This window comes from Nothobranchius furzeri, chromosome 6, assembly GCF_043380555.1.
Source record: "Nothobranchius furzeri strain GRZ-AD chromosome 6, NfurGRZ-RIMD1, whole genome shotgun sequence".
Taxonomy (NCBI): Eukaryota; Metazoa; Chordata; class Actinopteri; order Cyprinodontiformes; family Nothobranchiidae; genus Nothobranchius; species Nothobranchius furzeri.
Genome location: NC_091746.1, coordinates 70,067,768 through 70,088,688, shown reverse-complemented (window position 1 = coordinate 70,088,688; position 20,921 = coordinate 70,067,768). Strand labels below are relative to the sequence as shown.

The 20,921-nt window shown below is 45.6% G+C and overlaps 2 protein-coding genes across 3 annotated transcripts; one reads left to right on the top strand and one right to left on the bottom strand.

Annotated features, from left to right (window-relative positions):
• Positions 1-143: 143 nt before the first annotated feature.
• On the top strand, positions 144-4,054 carry il7r (interleukin 7 receptor). Its single transcript, XM_015943309.3, has 8 exons — positions 144-309; positions 1,099-1,228; positions 1,310-1,470; positions 2,567-2,715; positions 2,794-2,947; positions 3,247-3,355; positions 3,424-3,496; positions 3,591-4,054. Exons 1-8 carry the CDS (start codon positions 231-233, stop codon positions 3,924-3,926), a joined length of 1,191 nt encoding a protein of 396 aa, XP_015798795.3. The 5' UTR covers positions 144-230; the 3' UTR covers positions 3,927-4,054.
• Positions 4,055-5,860: 1,806 nt separating this feature from the next.
• On the bottom strand, positions 5,861-20,285 carry capslb (calcyphosine-like b). 2 transcript variants are annotated; one of them, XM_070552810.1, is made up of 6 exons: positions 20,031-20,285; positions 19,295-19,433; positions 6,492-6,669; positions 6,184-6,393; positions 5,995-6,103; positions 5,861-5,887 (listed from the first exon to the last, which is right to left on the bottom strand). In XM_070552810.1, the coding sequence occupies exons 1-5, from the start codon at positions 20,155-20,157 to the stop codon at positions 6,002-6,004; spliced, it is 756 nt and encodes a 251-aa protein (XP_070408911.1). In that variant the 5' UTR covers positions 20,158-20,285; the 3' UTR covers positions 5,861-5,887; positions 5,995-6,001. The 2 variants fall into 2 exon arrangements, with proteins under 2 accessions (XP_070408911.1, XP_015798794.1); XM_015943308.3 differs by having other exon boundaries at positions 5,867-6,103.
• Positions 20,286-20,921: the final 636 nt, after the last annotated feature.

Genomic DNA, 20,921 nt, shown 5'->3' with positions numbered 1-20,921 from the left:
TGCTGCTGATCCAGGCATTGTTCTGCTGATCAGAGATGTTTTCTGATCTACAAACATCCTGTGAGCAGAAACCTCAGCCACCACCCAACCCCCCTTCCTCTGCAGCCTGGCCACGCCCCCTTCCTCCTCCTGCTGCTGAGAAGAAGCGTGCTCAGCTGTCGAGACTGGCTGTTGTGAGTGAGGAGAGAGCAGGTGAGTTTGTCTGCAACTGAATGGAGACCTGAGAGAAGATGTTTGTGTGCAGCCTGACTGTGCTGCTGTTGGCAGCTGGATCTGAAGCTCAGAGTGGAGACAGAGACTCGGACACAGGTGAGCTGCTCACCTGAACACCCAAACATCCAACACAGAACCCGCAGCTGGACCTAAACCAGCAGGTAGACCTAAACCAGCAGCTGGACCTAAACCAGCAGGTAGACCTAAACCAGCAGCTGGACCTAACCCAGCAGGTAGACCTAAACCAGCAGCTGGACCTAAACCGGCTGGTAGACCTAAACCAGCAGCTGGACCTAAACCGGCTGGTAGACCTAAACCAGCAGCTGGACCTAAACCGGCAGGTAGACCTAAACCAGCAGCTGGACCTAACTCGGCAGATAGACCTAAATCAGCAGCTGGACCTAAACCAGCAGGTAGACCTAAACCAGCAGCTGGACCTAAATCAGCAGCTGGACCTAAACCAGCGGCTAGACCTAAACCAGCAGCTGCACCTAAACTAGCAGGTGGACCTAAACCAGCAGCTGGACCTAAACCAGCAGCTGCACCTAAACCAGCAGCTAGACCTAAACCAGCTGGTGGAGCTAAACCAGCAGCTGGACCTAAACCAGCAGGTGGACCTAAACCAGCAGTTAGACTCAAACCAGCAGATGGAGCTCAACCAGCTGGACGAGCATAAAAGCCCCCCCCCCCCTCTTTCTCTCTCTCGCTCACTCACTCACTCACACACACACACACACACACACACACACAGTCTATCAGCTTTGCATGTCTGAACTCGGTGATGTTACTGATGTTGTCCTGGATAAATAACTCAGGTGTTGTTTGTTTGTTTGTTTGTTTGTTTGTGTTTCACTGGGGGTGATGCTGTTGTGCGTTTATTTTCAGCTCTCCGGCTGAGCTGCTTCTCTCACATCAGCTTTACAGACTGCAGTCTGACTTGTCAGCTGCTCGGAGACGGCACCAATGAGGATGATGAGGATGATAAAGGAGATGGCATTGAGATGATGGTCGTGTGGTAAATACACCGCACCTGATTCATCGTTGTTCTGCAGGTCAAACAATCAGAAACTAACAGAATTCCCTGTTTCCTGCTCAGCCAACGGTGGTGGGTCAAAAACAAAGAAACGAATAAATGTCTGAAGGTTGAAGGACCCTCCATCACATCCAAAGACCTGCAAGCTTTGCCTGATACCGATGTGACTGTCCACCTGAAGACGGGAGGACAGGTGTCCACTACTGTCAAACTGCAGAAAATCGGTAAATTCAGCTCCACACGGAGACGAGAACATCCAAACTCACACCCACCTGGTCCCATCGTAGATACTGCAGGAACTCATGTCTACAGACCTAGACAGGTTCATATAGATCTAGTGCATAGAGCAGCTCATCTGGGCCAGTGAATGTACACCAGTTCAAAGTCAAAGTCATTTTATTGTCATTTCTACCACATGTGCAGGACATACAGAGAAATGAAATTGAGTTTCAGTACACGCAATTCAGAGATCAGACATACATGGGTAAGACACATGACAAGAATTGGTGACTGCGGTCATTCGCAACATGAGTCGCGCTACCTTAATAGATAGATGAAAAGGGTGTTACATGAGGATAATTGGGGGTAAGGTAAAAAAAAGGCATAGCAGAGTTAGACCCAGCGGGGAGTAACTCTATTATACAAAAAAAAAAACTCCTCAACATAGAAGCACAAACAGCACAGATACAAAACATCAGAGTCCGATGGGGAGGCAGGGTTGGGCGGGATCCTGACGCCTCCAACGGGAGCTGCCAGTACGGCGCATCAACCAGCTGCAGACCAACAAGTGGGAGGGAGTGATAAGGAACAGAGAGCACATTGAGTTTCCCACAGGTCGCTGACCTCAGCAGGAGTCACAATCTGAAGGCCGGGGGGGAAGGTCGGGACACAGCATCTGTGAGCATTCCTCCTTTCGTGGGGGAGTGTTGAGCAGCCTTGAGAGGCTGCCTTGGCGTCAGATAAGGATAAACATGACTTTGGGGCAGGCAGAGATAATTTTCCTCTCTGCCTTGGAGTCTCTAAGTGGTCATTCATGTCCACCAGTGAAGCCAATTATACGTTCTAAACATCCCCACATCGTCCGGTGACCTTCTCCGAGATGAAATCCATCTTGCGCACTAACACAGGCAACGCCGCGAGGACATTGTCCAGCTTACGGTTCACCTCGAGTAACGTCCCAGTTGGACCAGTACACACACAGATGCATGAATGTGGATGATTCCACGTAGAGCAGGTTCACCCTGAAGCTCTAGCTGCTGGTTTACTTTTCCTAACTGAGACCAGGAAGTTCACTTTGGGCTCTTTTCTTGTTGTTTCTAGTCAAACCTACAAGTCCTCGAGTCTGGAACTTCACCCTTGATTCAGAGTCGAACCAGGTTGTGATTTATATCGCGATTCTTCAGGAAGACTACCTGACGTTGGAAAAACTCTTCTTTCAGATGCACATCTGGACCGATGGGTTCGCTCTGGTAAGGATCAGAAACGTAGTTCAGCTTTTCTCCACCGTTACAGATGTTTGGAAATAACTTTGCCGTTTTTCCGTCCAGATTCAGAACATCTCATCGCAGAATGTCATCCAGATCAGCACGCAACATCTGCACCAGAGGTCACCGTATCACGTGAAAGTCCGAGCAATCCCTCAGGGTTATCTGCAGGGGACCTGGAGCGAGTGGAGTGAGACGTCGAGCCTCACTCTTCCTGGTGAGAACATCAGTGCAACCCTGCAGCAGCTGCAGCTGTGAAACAAGCTGAAGCTGCTGCGTGGTTGTTGGCACTGTTGCCTCGCAGCAAGAAGGTTGCTGGTTCAAAACTCGGTTGCGGTCTTTCTGCGGAGCTGCCTGTTCTCTCCGTGCATGCGTGTTTCCTCCGGTACTCCGGTTTCCCCACAGATCAAACACACCCTGTAGGTTAACAGTTGTGCGTCACTTCAGATAAAAGCGTCTGCAAATAAATAAACATAAACATAAACAAGGCGTGACGACCTGTTTCCTGTTTTTCAGAGGACGAGGAGCCAACGAGGATGGATAAATGGCAGGCGCCGGTGTACAGCGTGTGTTTTATCGCCCTTGGGGTCGTGATGTCCATCCTCGCCGTCTTGTGGAAAAACAGGTAGGACCTTTTGTTTGTTGAGGTCCAGGAGGTCTCTGCCTACTGATGGATCCATTCTTTCTTCTCAGAATATTCACCTACATGTGGCCAAACATCCCTCATCCCAAGCAGACTCTGGTGCAGATCTGCAGGCCAAACAAAGTGAGTTCTACTGGAGCTGCCTGGCGCCATCATCATCTCACTTACAGGTCAACATCTAATGAGGCCCCAACGCCAAACTGCGGTTGTTTTTCAGGGTTTCCTGCTGAACCTGAACCCTGAGGTGTTCAGTTCTCTGAAGGTCTACCCTCTGGAGAAAACGGATGAAGCGGGCTCCAGCCAGAGCTCCGACTGCACGAGCACCACTAGTGTCAGTACGGAGGAGCTGGAGGTTTCAGCCCTGCTGAGGAGGAGCGGCTCTGATGGTGAGGACAGCCTCCAAACCCCACCTGTGTCCAGCTTCCTGCATCAGGAGGAGGCACCTTCTACATCTCAGTCTGAACAGAGCATGGTGGAAAACAGAGTGGAGTGTGGAATCAATCAGCAGGAGGAGGCGTACGTCACCATGTCCAGCTTTTCCCAGATCAAGTAGCAGCAGCGGACTACGACTGGACCCCGAGTCTGGGAGCTACCTGCAGGTAGACGTCCCTCACCTGTTAAGCTGCTGGATGGATGCTAGTGAAGGTGGAAGAGGTTGGAAACATTTATTTGAGCTTTTCCGTGGAGTTCCTGTTGACCAGGTTAAGGAACGCAGGACTTTGATCCCGCTGATCCTGAACCATGGTTGTTTAGACTTTCTGAAGCCTAAGAGTGAGAACATTTGGGTCCTTCCAGTCTAAACTAAAACAAAAAAGAGCTTCAGGACACTTCTGCACCCCTCACCATGTCTTTGTTCCTCTGCATGGTCTTCCACGATGCTTCCTAAGACATCTGTAGTAGATAGACATCCTAACATCTGTCAGCCCTGCCCACCTCCTGTCCACAACCTAGGACCTTGATAAAGAAATAAGTCTTTGAACTTCAAGTTATTCCCATCAGTCTGCAGTGTTGGGATGGTTCTGCTTCGGGTTTTACTTCCCATTCAAGTTTATTTCTAAAGCATCACGTCAGGACCTTCACACAGTAAACATTCCAGTATAAGTCAGGTCATTAAGCCAATCAGTAACAAGTTTCCTGTATAAGGGACCCAGCAGGTTGCATCGAGTCATTGACTAGTGACAGTCTTGTCAGCAATCCTCATACTAAGCAAGCATGCAGCGACAGTGGAGAGGAAAACTCCCTTTTAACAGGAAGAAACCTCCAGAGGATACTGGCTCAGAATAAGCAGCCATCCTCCACGACTCACTGGGGATGGAGAAGACAGAGCAGACACGCACGCACGCACGCACGCACACACACACACACACACACACACACACTTACGAATATTGAAGCTCCCTCAAGGGCCTGTGTGTAACTAACCCTAACCCAAAGGCAGGTCAGAACTTCCTACAGTACCGTTGGTGAAGGTTGTCAGACATCCAGGTCTTGGTAATCACCTCCAGCACCAACCCAAACACATGCGAGTCCTTCTGATGAACATGAAGAACATCGAGGACACGTTTGTAAGACAGAAACCACCCAAGGCCCTGTACCCCCACTAGAACCACCGGAAAGAACTCCCATCTCCTCTGTGAACGGTTCTTCATGCTGCTCATTTCTGAAGTCATCAGACGGACCTCTTGAAGCTGCTGAGTCATCTGCAGTGCTGCTTCTGATGTGTTGCCATGGCAACACTCGCTAAATGAATCTTGTATTTAGTTGGTTGCCACAGAGACACCAGACACATCACTGCTGCTAAAGTCTCAGACAGGACCTTTTTTATGTAGCTGGTTGAAGTCCATCCGTACATGAACACTGATCTGAACACACGTTTGTCATTTAACCACAGCTTGCTTTTAATTACAATAAAGTATTTATATATATGTACATGTAATAAAGTAAATATACGTACATGTAATAAATTATATATATATATATATATATATACATATATATATGTATATACATATATATGTATATACATATATATATAAAATGTATTACATGTTCGCATATACATGTATATATATATATATATATATATATATATATATATATATATATATATATATGACCTACATGTAACAAATTTTATATATATATAATTTATTACATGTAGTAAAGTAAATGTACGTACATGCAATAAAGTAAATGTACGTACATGCAATAAAGTAAATATACGTACATGCAATAAAGTAAATATACGTACATGTAATAAAGTAAATATACGTACATGTAATAAAGTATATATACGTACATGTAATAAAGTATATATACGTACATGTAATAAATTAAATATACATACATGTAATAAAGTATATATACGTACATGTAATAAAGTATATATACGTACATGTAATAAAGTATATAAAAGTACATGTAATAAAGTAAATATACGTACATGTAATAAAGTAAATATACGTACATGTAATAAAGTATATATACGTACATGTGTATTTACTAGGATCCATCCTGTTCTCATTCACATCACAACATTAAAAACAGAACAAGCATTATAAAAACAAACCAAAGGAAGAAAATGGGTCTCGAGGACGAACACTCCCGTGCTCTGGACCTACGTTACACTCAGAGCTTCCAGGCATTTCTCATCATCAGGATGAAGTAGACGTCACTGTCGATGGAGGCACTAACGCCACTGTAGTAGTTGAGGAACTCCTCCTGGGTCACCTGCCAATCAGAAGAGAGACGCAGTGAGTCATCAGAGCATGGCGTCTACATCAGGCTCAGATCCTCTGGTCCTCAAGCACCTTTCCATCTTTGTCATATGGAGAGTCGAAGCTGTCCAGGAAGGTCCTGAAGACCTGCTCCTCTGTCCAGTCACCGTTCTGGTACTTGGGGTGGTACTTGGCATTGTAAACGCCCTGCAGGTCCTCGACAGTGATCACCCCATCTCCAGTTCTGTCCAGCTTCCGAAATGCCTGCATGACCACCTCCTTCCGGGCTTTGGACATGGGTGGCTGCAGGGGCCAAAGGGAGAAGTTTGCCATCCCATACCAGAGGTACGGTTTAGTCTGATCCTAGGAGATGTTGGAGTGGGCGGGGTTTGAGTGCTTACCCTTAAAGTGATGAGGAACTCATCAAAGTCGATGGTTCCGCTGCTGTCGCGGTCGAAGAGCTGAAACAGAGCAGAGGCCTCGTCCTTCTCCATCAGCAGACCGTAGTCGTTTAGACCCTTCAGGAACTCTTTGAAATCCAGAGACCGGTTCTCGTTGTCGTCCATGATCCTGAAAGTTCTGACAGCAAAAGCGGAAGTCATCCTAGATCAACAAACCTTGTGGTCACAGGAAGGTGACGAGTGTAGAGTTGATGGTTCTACACCTTAACTGAGAGGAAGTTACATTTTTACTCAAAAACAAAAATGACTATCAGCAACGCTCATCTCCCAACGAACCCGTGCGGATGTGCTCACTCGTCTGTTACGTTGTGTTGGTGATTCTATTTCGTCGTCTTTAGTTCCTCGTTGCACACGAAGGGTTTGTTTACCGTTATTGTTTCGATGGAAAGGAAGCGACGCCATCGACATCCCCAGCGGTTGCTCTGACGAAGGCGCCGGTGAACGTCGAATTGAAGTTAACGTCAAACCCGCATCGCTCTGTTCAACGACGAACCAAAGATAGTGAATCTGCTCCACCTGGTTTCCACACCTGTACAGCTCAGACACAGGTACGGATTCGGGCTGCGAGGTCAGTCCTGGCATCACCAGGTGGATAACATGGAGCAGGTGTGGAAACACGTGTGTTTAGTAGAAAAAACAACTCAGGTGGACATCATGAGCTTCAGCTTCCAGCTACAGCAGCCAATGTGTTTGACTAATCATTGAGATTTTTACTGAAGAAGCGTTTGATTTGGAGACATGGGAATGTTGACTTGATGGTAAAATGGTAAATGGCCTGTATTTGATATAGCACCTTCTAGAGTCCTGGAACCCCCAAGGCGCTTTACAACACAGTCAGTCATTCACACATTCACACACTGGTGGTGATGAGCTACGATGTAGCCACAGCTGCCCTGGGGCGCACTGACAGAGGCGAGGCTGCCGAGCACAGGCGCCACCGGTCCCTCTGACCACCACCAGCAGGCAACGTGGGTTAAGTGTCTTGCCCAAGGACACAACGACAGCGACAGACTGAGCGGGGCTCGAACCTGCAACCTTCCGATTGCGGGGCGAGCACTTAACTCCTGTGCCACCGTTGCTTTGATGGGGGCGGGGAGGGGCGGGGCCTGCTTCAGTTCTAGCTTGTGTTTGATCAGTAATCTCATTACATTACTGTTACTGCCATAATTACTCCTGAGTCAAGTTAGTTTTGAGAAGATTCCCGTCATTAAAGTCAACTAAAGCTCCTGATGAATATTAGCAGGAAGAGCTCAGCCAGCAGCGGTTGATCAACAACAAGTTGTACTTTTCATATGGAAAACTTTAAAGAGACACTTTTCAACGTTTTCATATTTTGAACTTATTTTCTTGAGCCAGTTTGTGCTAAAATGGCTTTTTACAGGTTCATGGAAGGCCAGCCCCGCCACCGCCACCCCCCGCCCTGTGTGGCCACACAATACCACATGTGTTGATCTATTGGAGCTGAGATACGTAGCGTGGCCGAGGCCGCGTGTTGGGTTAACTTTCCACCAGGACACAGGCTGGGACGGCCTGACACCAGCAGGTCCATCAGGAATGTCTCTTAACTTGTCCATCTGGGGACACGAGACTTTTTATCTGTTTCCTTTTAATAAAAGAAATCTTATATTTGTCTCATAAAAGGATTCTCTACTTTACAGCTTCAGAACAACTTCCTTTAACAATGAACGTGTCATCAGAAGTGACCTGGCTGCACCACGGTAATGAATGAATCCACATACTGTAAATGTCTATTCTTGTACTTATTAGATCTTAAGTTACACTGAATGAGTCTACTTGTTGAATTTAATAATTAATTATTTATCAGTACATTCACATATTAATATTTGTATATTATTATGAATGTTTACCTTATTTACTAAAAGCTCTCTAAGTGAGGAATGAGGTGGTGTCTGAGGGACTTTGGTAAATGCCCACATTAAACTTGTGATCTCTGATTTGTCCAGATTGGTAAACAATAGTTATTAAAGAGTCGACACATCCTCTAAAGTCAGTCCTGCCATCTGCTCAGCCGGCCAAGCTGAGTCAGTAAAGCATAAGGAACCATCCTTCAAGGTCCAACTTCTTTGCCAGACTGTAAAGCTCCATCAGATGTAGAACTTCATCTGACCACCAGCATTCACCCCGAGGGTATCTCACTGTATTCCAGGTGGACCTACGAGCTTCAAACACCAGAGAAGTCAATTCCATCGGCAGCCTGTTGGTACTGACTTCTCCGGCCCCTGGATCACCGAGAGCCTTCCCTACAGGGGTTGGTAGATCTGCACCACGGCGTGGGACGGTTTTATTAATGATGGTGTGTGAAACCATACCATACCATACCAATTTTATTTATATAGCACATTTAAACACGGCATGAGAGCCGACCAAAGTGCTGAACAAAAACACACAATAAAAACAATCAAAAATAAAAACTAAATCTATTAAAATCAAGTAATCCAACTCAAAAAGAAAAGGAGAAAGGGAATAAGTTATACTGAATTAAAAGCCAGAGAATAAAAGTGAGTTTTTAAACGAGACTTAAAAAGGGAAAGAGAGGAAGAGAGTCTGATCGGGAGGGGCAAGTGGTTCCAGAGCTTCGGTGCACAAACTGAAAAGGCGCGCTCCCCGCGGGACTTACAGCAAGAGCTAGGGACATGTAGGAGGTGTTGGTCAGCTGATCGGAGGGATCTTGTAGGGACATATGGGTGAATGAGCTCAGACAAGTAGCCAGGTGCTAAGTTATTGAGGGATTTAAACACAAAAACCAGGATCTTAAACTCTATCTGGAGATGGATGGGGAGCCAATGGAGACTAGCTAAAACCGGTGTGATGTGTTCCCGCTGCCTGGTGCCAGTCAAGAAACGAGCTGCTGCGTTCTGCACAAGCTGAAGTCGAGCGAGAGTGGAGGAGGAGATACCATATAGCACTGAGTTAGAGTAGTCTAGATGGGAAGTAATGAATGCATGGACAACTGAATGGAGATGACGCCTTTTTAAAATGGGCTTAACTTTAGAGAGACGCCTCAGGTGGTAATAACAGGTCTTAACTACCTGGTTGACATGAATGTCCATTTTTAGTTTAGCATCCATCACGACCCCTAAGTTTGTGACACGGTTTTTCAACCCACTTGTGATAAATGGAAGGGTCAGTTGGGGACTTTGAGAAGTCAGGGCTGAAAATGATGGCCTCTGTCTTAGCGTCGTTCAGCAAAAGAAAGTTTTCTGACAGCCAGCTCTTCACATCATTGCAGCATTCAACAAGGGGCTGTAAGGAGTCATTAGGCTTCACAGAGGCATATAATTGGCAATCGTCTGCATAAAAATGGTAATCAATGTGGTGTTTTTTAAAAATGTCACCCAGGGGCAAAATATATAAATTAAATAAAAGGGGTCCAAGAATAGAGCCCTGAGGAACACCACAAGTCAAAGCTGCAGAGGGGGAGGCAGCACTACCCATCATAACATTAAAGGCGCGGTCACAGAAGTAGGACCTAAACCAATCTAAGGCAGTCCCCTGAATGCCAACCAGCTGGTTCAGCCGAGTCAGCAGAATAGCGTGATCAACCGTATCGAAAGCAGCCGATAGATCCAACAAAACCAGCAATACATTAGAACCAGAGTCAAGGGTTAATAAAATGTAATTAAAAACACGAAGATGAGCTGACTCCGTGCTATGGAGACAGACAGTCAGCCTGATTTTATAACCAGGCATCACAAGTTTCTAAGACACTTACTCAGGTTCTGCTACATAACATCTAAGCTTACATCCCGTCATCTCATTCATTGTCTCAGTTAGCTATGGAGGTATGTTTGGTGCAATAACATTTTTGCTTTGTTCCTGGGAACTTGAAGTCACGGAGAAAAATTCTGAAAAATCCTCTTTCACAGGAACAAACAACAGCTGCACCTATTCCAGATGTTGGGTACGAGTACACAAAATGCATTCTTTGAGTCGCACATTAAAAAAATCTTACAGTTAATTTTGCCCCAGTTGATCCACAATATCTGGTGCAAAAACATTTGCGTCTCAACTCTGGGAACTTGAAATCACGGAGAAAATCCAGAAAAAATATACTTTTCAAAGGTACAAAACAGCAGCTTCACCTATTCAAAACGTTTGTTACACGTACAAAAATCGTAATTGTTTAGTCGCACATCAAAAAACGTTGTTCAGTTGCAGTTTTGCCCCAGTTGAGCCAAAACAAATGGTGCAAAACACATCCGCATACTTGTGTATGAAAGGAATAACTTGTGCCTTCTTTACTGGCACTCACAAACACAAAACTACCGTCACACTACACGTGTTATAACTCATTTATAATCACACATTTTAAAACTCAAGGACACCTTACAGCTAAAGCTGACATTAAAAACAGAAACAGAGGTTGATAGAGCTATAAGAGCAAATAAGATACAGAAGAATTCGAACATTTTAAGATCCAAGTCTAAAGGGAATAGGGTTGCTCGAATACGTGAGTTTGGAGGTGTGCTTCGAATAATGTAAATGAGTCAGTGTTTCTAATGGCAGAGAGGAGTGTGATCCAGAGCCACGGAGCAGAGCAACTGAAAGCTCTTCTCCCCACGGCGGTAAGGCGAGCTCGAGGTTGAACCAGGTGAAGTGCGGATGAGGATCTAAGAGACCGGGAAGTGGTTGCAATAGTTCATAAATCACACAGATAAAGTTGGGCCATGCTATGGATAGATTTAAACGTGAGTTTTAGGATCTTGTATATGACTCTGGTTTCTATTGGCAACCAGTGTAGTTTTTTAAGAATAGGAGTGATGTGATTTCTTGAGGGGGTCCCAGTAGTGATGCGTGCTGCAGAGTTCTGGAGAAGTTGGAGTTTATGAAGGGATTTAGTCGGGAGACCAAACAGAAGGGCGTTACGATAGTCGATGCAAGAAGTGATGAGGCTGTGAACGAGGATTGCAGCAGCATGAGGCGTGAGTTTGTTGATATTGCAAAGGTGGAAATATGCGGCCCGAGTAACGCGGTTAATGTGAGATTTGAATGAAAGTGTACCATCTAGTAAGACACCAAGACTTTCTACCTGTAGAGATGGGTGAACAGTGCAGTTGTCAATAATGATAGAGGGATTGGGAGCATTGTTTAAAACCGAAGCAGTGCCAATGAGTAGGAGTTCTGTTTCATTGCTATTTAGTTGAAGTAGATTACGAGAGAGCCAAGATCTAATCTCTGATAGACAGTTAAGCCCCCTTCAGACAGGCCATGAAAAAGGGAAATGTTCGGGACTCTGTCCGTAAGACCTTTGTGTCTGAATACAAACATCCGGATAACCTTTTCCGTAATTAAACCGGACGACGCCTCTAGTAACAGGTCCGGACTTGTCACAGACAGGGTAGCTGCTTCAGACTGGTGTGGTCGAGTTCCGGACAGGGAGGAGGTGGAGGAGGAGGGGACCGGGCGACGCTGTGCGCACCTAGATAGCTCGCTCCTGTAGCATGTGGTGAACCATGGCAGCTCACCTCCTACGGTACCATCTCCTAGACGCTCGATGGAGCGCATCACACCACTTCCGTGATTCCTTTTAACCATTGAGCTTCATCATCCTGGTCTCTTATGCGTCTTCGTGTGCGCAGAATTATGCTCAACATAAGTCCGATCAGTGAGAGGAATTCTATCTCTTCTGCCATGTTTGACTGAATGGCTTTGTTTGGGTAAATGATGCATGTACGCCCGCCGCACTATGTCCCGCCACCCCCCGTCAGAGATCTGGAACTTTTCCCTGCTGTGTGAAGGCAGCCGAAAGGACAAGTTCCGGTACAAAAGTGGTGTCTCTGAAAACACGGTTCTGGTTAAAACCCGGACTGAATTGTCCACACATATTGGCTTTAGAGAGGGAGATTGGTGGAAGGAAGGAATTTGGATTAGAGGAAATGTACAGCTGGGTGTCGTCAGCATAACGGTGAAAATCGATGTTGTATTTGTGGACAGTGTAACCAAGAGGAAGCAGATAGATGATAAATAAGAGGGGGCCCAAAACCGAGCCTTGGGGAACTCATGCTGTAACCGGGAATGAAGTCGCAGAATGAGATTGAAGTTGAACGAACTGAGTACGATCAGAGATGTATGAGATGAACCAGGCTGGGGGGTGGGACTAATGCCGATAGACGCTAATCTTTTGAAAAGTATGTTATGAGAGATCGTACCGAATGCAGCACTGAGATCTAGTAGAACAAGAATGGAGAGAAGGCCTGAGTCGGCTGCGATTACTAGACCATTAGTGATTTTACCAGTGCTGTCTCTGCGCTATGTAGTGGTCTGAAACCAGATTGGAACTGTTCATAGAGGCTATGAGACTTGAGGTAAGAGTGAAGCTAAGAAGCAAGAACTTTTTCAAGAATTTTTGAGATAAACGGTCATTTAGATATTGGACAAAGATTATCAAAATGGGTGGGATCCATACCGGGCTCTTTGAGAATTGGGAGTGATACAGGCAGTTTTCAGTGCTGATGGAATAACACCGGTACTGAGGGAGGAGTGTTTGATAGTAGATAGGAGAGGGACCAGTGATGGAAGTCAAGCTTTAAGTAGCACTGTGGGGAGAGCGTCAAGCTGACAGGAGGATGATTTAGATTCCCTGATGATATTTGCTATCTCAGCTGCAGAGCGGAGAGTGAACCTTGAGAATAAATGACCTGAGGTTATCCGGATGGGCTCAGCCTCTGGATGAGAATCTCCAGCAGTGTGGAGTTGTTGGTGGATGTTTGAGATTTTAGATGTAAAGAAGGACATGAGGGAGTTACAATAGTCAGAGGAAACCATACTGTTAGTCAATGCATCTGGTTGCTTTGTCATTTTGGAAAAGAGGGTCTTGGAGTTACCTTCACTCGAGCTGATTCATTTAGAATAATAAAGTGATTTAGCTGTGTGAATGGAGTCTTTACAATGCGACAAATGATTCTTCTATAGATCTTTAAGGACAGTTTTCTTACACAGACGTTCCAATGTGCGTCCATCGGATATGAGACAGTGTGGGTCGCGGGTAAACCAAGCTGAGCGGTTAAATGAGACAGATCTATGTTTAAATTAAATTAATTTAAAATTGTAGTTTAAAACAAGATCATCAGGTGATGGGGAAGTGTGAGCAGGCTGTAAATCAGATATTGCAGCACAGAATGCGTCACGATTTATGATGCTGATTTTTCTAAATGCAATGTTGCGAGGGATGAGGGGTTTAGAAGCCTTTACAGTTACATGAAACAAGATTAACTTATGATGTGAAAGAGGAAAAGAACTAGCTTTGCATTGGGCTGGGGTAATACCCGAACAGCAGACCAGGTCCAGAATATGGCCTTTGGAGTGAGTGGGGAAGTTTATATGCTGTTGGAGTCCAAAACTGTCAGACAGGAGGTAAAATCTCTGGTAAGAAGATTAGCTTCATCCATGTGAATGTTGAAATCACCAGCGATTATCAGATTGGGAGAAAGTATGGAAAGATGAGTGCGGAGAGCAGTAAAGTCATTTTAAAAATCCTTATTTTGCTTAGGTGGGCGGTAAACAGTACTTATGATGGGAGTTGTAGTGCTCTGTATTCAAATGAGCGGAAGGGTGGAGCAGAGACTGGAGAGACTTCCCACCACTTTTGGTGAATTATCGCCAGGCCTTCGTCAGGATCCTTAATGAATGTATCTGCTGCGCGGCTGGAAGGCGATGTCTGGATGGAGGTGAAGGGCTGCTGGTGGGAGGAACTGGCAGGTAAAAGAGCAGCCATAAAAGTTTGTCAGCGGAGTATTGAAGAAGAGCAGTCACTGGGTAGTGGACAGAGGACAAAATGACCCAGGTAAGCACGGACCACACCCATATGCCGTGGATCCACATCTCTGTTACCCCAAAATTCCACTACCTCCACTCCACTCCAGCACGAACTCCGCAGCAAAATCGGTCCCGTTGTAGTCGATCAGAGCTGTTCAACTACTGCGGCCGTGCGGCGCAGTGCGCCACCCGGCGTTCCGCCATCCGGCAAAAATAGGATTGATTCTATTTTTGCCGGACGCCGGAGCACCTCCGCAGTCAATGGACAGAAATCACAACCACCCAACAGGAAAGGGAGCAAGCACAGCTTCCGTTATTTCACAATAAATCGATAAACAAAAAGCATTTTTTGTTTCATATGCACAGGTTTAACAACTTTTAACAACTATCAATGGTGGCTGAAGTTTAAATGCACAAAAATAAGCCATAAATACAGTTTCCACTATCAAAGTAGTCACCCTTTGTTGATCCAAACACTGCTGGTATCTCAACACAAATGATGGGCAGATTGAACAGTTCATTTCGATGCTTCTCCCACACAACGGGTGTTTGGATCTAACTTCCGCGTTTATTGCTCGGACTGTATCGCAAGATCTCGAAAATCCCGCGTATGCCTGTTTGCGCACCTCAGGTCTCCGCACCGGAGCGGAGCCGTTGTAGAGCGGGTACCAGTAAAAATTGAGTTCGGAAGCGAGCGGCAGCGGAAAGCGGGGGCGGAGCAGAGGTAGTGGAATTTTGGGGTTAGACTGATGATGCTGAGCAAGCGTGTTTAAGCACCTCAGACAGGTAGTCATTTTCCGCCAGCCTAACGAGAATTTCGAGAAGGTCCAAATGACAGCTCAGATAGGCGCACAGAAACAAAAAAGCATAGCTTAGCGTAAAAAAGTAGAAAATAGCGTAGAAGAAGTAACAACCGGTGAGCATCGGCAGTCAGACACGCCAGCGTTCACTCTCCAGGTGTGTTATGAGAATTTTCAAACCACGTTGCACCAAATCCTTCATCGCAGGTACACAAATGTGTTACTGCAAGTTACAGGATATGGAATTCCTGCTTTAATGATTTTGCTCCACTTAGTCCAGCACATATGGAGAATAACTAATTCAAACTTGCATTAACATCTTCCCACAGACATGTGATTTTGTCATTTTATTCCTTATCACAAACACAAATGACAACAAAACTGCTTATGTGAGTCATAAATGCTGCTTTTCAAGCTACTCTTTCTTTTTCACGCGGCCCTATTTTGCACCACTTGTCTCAGACAGAAAATGTAAGTTCATTTATGTAAGCTTCCAACCTTATTTTCACTTGTTTAGCTTTTTTTCCCTGACCAAAGTAATTTACTAACAGAAAGAGTGAGAATTTTTTCAGCCTGGACCCACTTAGATGCGACACCACACACCTACTTCTTATAAAAGTGTGAGTTTGTGACAGAAAGTTCATTTTGTTAATGATTTATTTACTGAAAAGACATCTTGTGTTTTTCACTATCCCAATTTGACCAAACTAGATATTTTGTCTGCTGCTGTGGACCAGTATCTGCTGTTGTGTAGCACAAACGCTTGTTAGCATGTTGCTAAAGCTAACGTTCAGCGATCCCGTTGGTGACTCCGTTACTATAAATATCTCCACAACAAGCTGCAGCTGCAGGACAAACGCTGTCTTGTTAACTTGTTAAGTTTCTGATGGTCCAGTGTGGTAAATCATATTCATTATTCCTGTCCATAAATGCTGTTAATGCTTTAGTGAAGTCATAGAAATGCCTTCATTTAGCTTGATCTCGCTTCACACACCTCTAAGAAAACCTGAGACGGGTCTTGTTTAAATGGAAAATTATTTAATAATTTTTTTTAAAAGGTTGACTTGATCAAACTGAAAGAAGTTTTTCCAAGAAATTTACAAATGACATATTTTAAATGTCACCATAAACAAACCTCAGCAGGTATCAAAAGCCTTTAATTTCCTTCTCATTGATCTTCTGTTCCTTTTAGTTGCACCCTATAGCCGCTTCCTCGTTTTATCAGTTATTACTGAACTGGAATAAACACAAGACAATCATTTCCAAGGACCATTGCGATGGAGCGGGCGTTTAACGCGGCACACGTAACTGCATCCTGGAGAACATTTGTCTTCTTAACCTGTTGGAGAGGGATGGGTCGTAAACATCTGGTGTTCTGGGTTCTCCAACCATAAATACAGTTTACGTCTTTGCTGGTTGATAAATGAACTGGAATAAGAAGACTTTGGGATTTGTCAGCAGAAGACAACATTTGGGGGATTGTGACCTTTGGAAGACACACAGAGGACGGTTGCGTTGCAGGACTGTAGGGGTGATGTTATTTGGAGCGGTGGTTGGAGAGATGGCCAAAGAAGGTGTAGTTCGCTGGACTGTAAACTGTGTGATGAGCGGAGGACCCAGGGAAGTGCGGCGGTTTGGTGAGACCAACAACCGGACGGTCCAATGGTTAGTTTTGGTCTGATAAGTGTTGTTAGTGGAGATTTTTCAGAATTTATTCTGGACTCTTAAGCCTAATTTATACGTCTCTGTCTGTGTCGGGACGGACCCACGCAACACCATTATGCGTCCTTTCGAGGGCTCTCCGCGGCAGGCACACAAAGACGGACGGAGTCAAGCTTTCTTTACTAAACGTCCATCCAACAAGACGAACAACGCGAGCTTGTGATTGGTCTGGATGCCGCCATTGTGCTCTCAAAAGAGCCGAAGACCTCTAGTGGCAGACACGAAGAAGCTTGAAGAATACCTCTCAGAAAAAAAATGAACGTTTTATTCCCCCGTGACTGGAGGAGTGAAAAGATACGCAGCAAGCGTTCGATTCGTGGATGAAAACGACGGGAAACGTGAGTTAAGAGGTGGAGGAGGATGAGGGACAAATCTGTCCGTTTTAAAAAGTCTCAAATACAAAAAAACACAATATAAATACGCCATCTTGGACCGGATACCACAGAACAGCGCTACGCCCTCTGGTGTCCTGGAGGGGAAGTGCTTTGCAACACTCCCCAGGAGACGGAGACATATGAGGACAAAACGTCTCTGTCCATCCGTGCGTCTCTGCCTCGTGGAGCTGACGGAGACGTATAAATTAGGCTTTAGTCCAATTCACAGAAGTAGAAAACATTGTACAAGTAAGATGAATGAAATGAGTACAATCCGACACACTGGAGCCAAAATAACCACGAGAACAAAACAGCAGTGAGAAAAGACAGTATCATTTACAGGAACTCCCAGTGATCTAAAAGAGAAAAAGACGTTCATTCCAGGGTTTCCACACCTTTGACTGGTAACGTACGGCGCTGACTCAGATGCTGCTTAGATTGTCAGATTTGTTCCGACGAATACGATAGAACCACTTTCTTTCTTTTCTTTCATCTCTACAACATATTCGTAGCTGGACTATGCTAGAACGCCGTTAGGAGACATGAAAACCGATTTTAAGCTCATTTGTTTTCTAAACTTGCTATTGCAGCCAGATCAGATGTTCTGATTGGTGGGTTAGGGCTTCCCTCCTGAAGGACCTGGACCTGCAGAAGGCCTGGAGCTGCAGAAGGACCTGGACCTGCAGAAGGACCTGGACCTGCAGAAGGACCTGGAGCTGCAGAAGGACCTGGACCTGCAGAAGGACCTGGAGCTGCAGAAGGATGTTAGTGAAACAGAACCTGCAGCTGTGAGTAAACCCGCAGAACAACACAAATACAACATCCTGCTGTAGCGCCAGCTCAGCAGCTCTGACAGAAAAACCACAGGGACTCGAGCTTCAGCATTGCTCAACCAGCCGACCTTTGACCCTGAAAACTGCTGCTGTTTCCTCCAGGGACCTGTACTGGACCAGAACCCAGACTCAGGACATTCTGGGTTTGTAAGTATGGGTCATTATTGGGGGGGGGGGGGGGGGGGGGGGGGCTGGTGACCCGAATGTCACACAAAAACATGACTCTGCACATTTTGTCAGACTCTGAACCCAGAACCAGCAGCAGGCGGAAAGACTCTGCCGCCCGGCCAATCAGTGGCCAGCATCACGTTGTTGGAACATCTTGGAAACAAAATGATGCAGGTGTTGAAAAGGTTGGGGAAATCCGACTAAGGCTGTTGGAAAAGGGTTCTAACGGAGAACCCAGACACCCTGCGGAGAAAAGTCATTCCAGCCGTTTGTCTGTGACCTCGTTCTTTTTGTCTCCAAAGCTCGTGGCGATTAGTGAGGGGAGGAACGTAGATGGACTGGAAAACCGAGAGTTTCAGGACACCTGCTATTTATGTGTTTTCTGTTAATGACGTCATAGACGGACAGCCCAGCCCATCTAAATAACTTCATTGGACCAGGATCCACTCGTGGACATGGGTCACACGGGATGGAGAATCCTGACTGGACAGAATCACAACCAAGTGCACTCCGAGTTCTTCGTGTAAATGATGAATGATCTCTGCTCTCGCGTTGCGTCTTCCTGAGTCAGAGGACTCCAGAACACTTTACACTAGTCATTCACTCATTCACACGCTGGTGGTGATGAGCTGCATCGTAGCCGCAGCTGCTCTGGGACCACCGGCCCTTCCGACCACCACCAGCAGGTGAGCAAGACCTGAAATGAAGAGACGTCCTCCTGAGTCCAGTCTGGACACTCGGGTTAAGGAGACCCGTCCTCCCTCTCCACCAGGAGCTTCACGTTCACAAATGAAAATTAAAAACCATAAAACTGAAATATTGCAGTGAGCAGAAACAGCTCGCTAACATCTTCAGGCTCCGCCCACACCTTTTGGAGCCTCTGTCCACACAAACTGTTTAGCGCCCTTGTGTGGACAGACCAGGAGCGTGCCATAGCATACTGATACCTCACGCTGCCCTGATCTTTTTACCATGTGACTCCATGAAACTGGGACTCATGGCTCCATTTGTCACCAACAGAAGGAGGCAGAGATTGTGGTGAAAAGGTGTGTTTGATAGGTGGCCCTTACCTGCCCAGCCCTTTGATCCCAGACGATCCTCGGGTGAGACACTGCAGCCGGAGCCTCTCCAAAGGGTCGGAGCAGCTCATCAGCTGCTGCTTGGCCTTCATGGCCATCGCTGTGTCGTGTCTCGATGTTCCAGCCATCACTGAGAGCAGAAAGAGGATTGTTACTGACTCCAGGTCAGCTAGACTCAGCTGGGGTGGTGGTGGTGGTGGTGGGGGGGGGGGGGGGGTAAACAGTACATATGATGGACCTCCGCTCCCTGCTGCGTCCGTCTGTTTTCCAGGCGAGGCGCTGCTCAACTCGAACTAGCCCTGTGCCTAGGTCAGTCTAACAGTGACCTCACGTGAGACACATGCAGCAGTTTTTTTATCACAAACACACATTTGATGTTTTTCAGCTTTCTTCTTTATGAACAAAACGGAAAACGCTCTGTTGCAAAACAGGCCTGAATGGTTCTGGTGAAGATCTGCAGACGTAAACACCTGCAGCAGTTTACTGTTGCACGAAATAGTCAATCATAGGAGAGCCCTTCCAGCCAATCAGAGGCGAGAAAATGTTGGCCCTTCCTTGGACGTCCTACGATTCCAAATAACGCTCCCGGGGCCTGAAGGGACGCGTGTTTACAGACCGAAGCAGGAAGCAGCGGCGGTCGCGTGCTCACAAACATCAGCCACCAGGAAAAAAAAAACAAAAACAAACAAACAACAACAAACCGGAAGTAGCTACCGGCCAAACTCACCGTTTAACGCTCCAGCACCACCTTTTAACGGATGTATTCTCTTCTTCACACCGATGGTGCTCCGCCTCCTCCCCAAACAAACCATCGTTACCATGGAGACCAGTTGCTCTGTGCTGCGATTGGCCATCTGGCCAGCTTTATTTTTTTTATTTCATTTAATTTAATATTATTTTATTTTATTTATTTTTTATTTGAACTTTTTCATTTACAAACAATAAGGCATTAATTCATTTGTTTGGCATTTCCAAGGATCAGGTGCAAAGAATAACAAAAGAGACTTTGCATAGAAAGCAAAGAATATTTGTGAAAGAAACAAACAAAAAAGAGACAAAGAGCTAGGGCTTTGTTTTCAAATCATACTTTTCAAAAAGGTTAAGGAGTTTTATTGCACGTTTACTTTTCATAAAGTTAAGTGCTTTGGAGAAAGAAATACACTCGTTATGAAATGCATAGGCTTCACTTTTCCATATCAACCAACTGAACATGTACGGTTCCATTTATGCCAATGTCGTACACAAAAAATGCTGAACACTAACTAGAAATTCACGAAAATTTCATAGAAATAAAAGAATCTTGTTTATTGGGTCTTTGGTAATTTAAGACCTCTGGAAACTGTATTTAAGGATTATTTGTCATTTTTAAGGATTTTTAAGGCCTTATTTTGGAAAAGCTAATTTAAGACTTTTTAAGGATCCACGGATACCCTGAAAGCACCTTGGGGGTCTCTCTAGAAGACGTTATATGGAATACAGGCCATTTACCAATCCTACGGAACTTTTTTTATTTGACCTTATTTCTGTGAAGACATGGACGAGTGCTTGAGAACCACTAAAGGGATGAGCCAGGACCTCGTCATCATCAAGTCTAATGTACCCATTTAGACCAGAATCC

What these genes read in the sequence shown, in the direction of transcription:
- capslb (XM_070552810.1), bottom strand. Translation starts at nt 20,157, where the DNA reads ATGGCCAATCGCAGCACAGAGCAACTGGTCTCCATGGTAACGATGGTT. An exon ending in AGTTCCTCATCACTTTAAGG is followed by an intron (nt 6,394 to 6,491) that starts GTAAGCACTCAA and finishes TGGCCCCTGCAG; the next exon opens with CCACCCATGTCCAAAGCCCG. An exon ending in CATATGACAAAGATGGAAAG is followed by an intron (nt 6,104 to 6,183) that starts GTGCTTGAGGAC and finishes TCTGATTGGCAG; the next exon opens with GTGACCCAGGAGGAGTTCCT.
- il7r (XM_015943309.3), top strand. Translation starts at nt 231, where the DNA reads ATGTTTGTGTGCAGCCTGACTGTGCTGCTGTTGGCAGCTGGATCTGAA. An exon ending in AGACAGAGACTCGGACACAG is followed by an intron (nt 310 to 1,098) that starts GTGAGCTGCTCA and finishes GTTTATTTTCAG; the next exon opens with CTCTCCGGCTGAGCTGCTTC. An exon ending in TGTCAAACTGCAGAAAATCG is followed by an intron (nt 1,471 to 2,566) that starts GTAAATTCAGCT and finishes TGTTGTTTCTAG; the next exon opens with TCAAACCTACAAGTCCTCGA.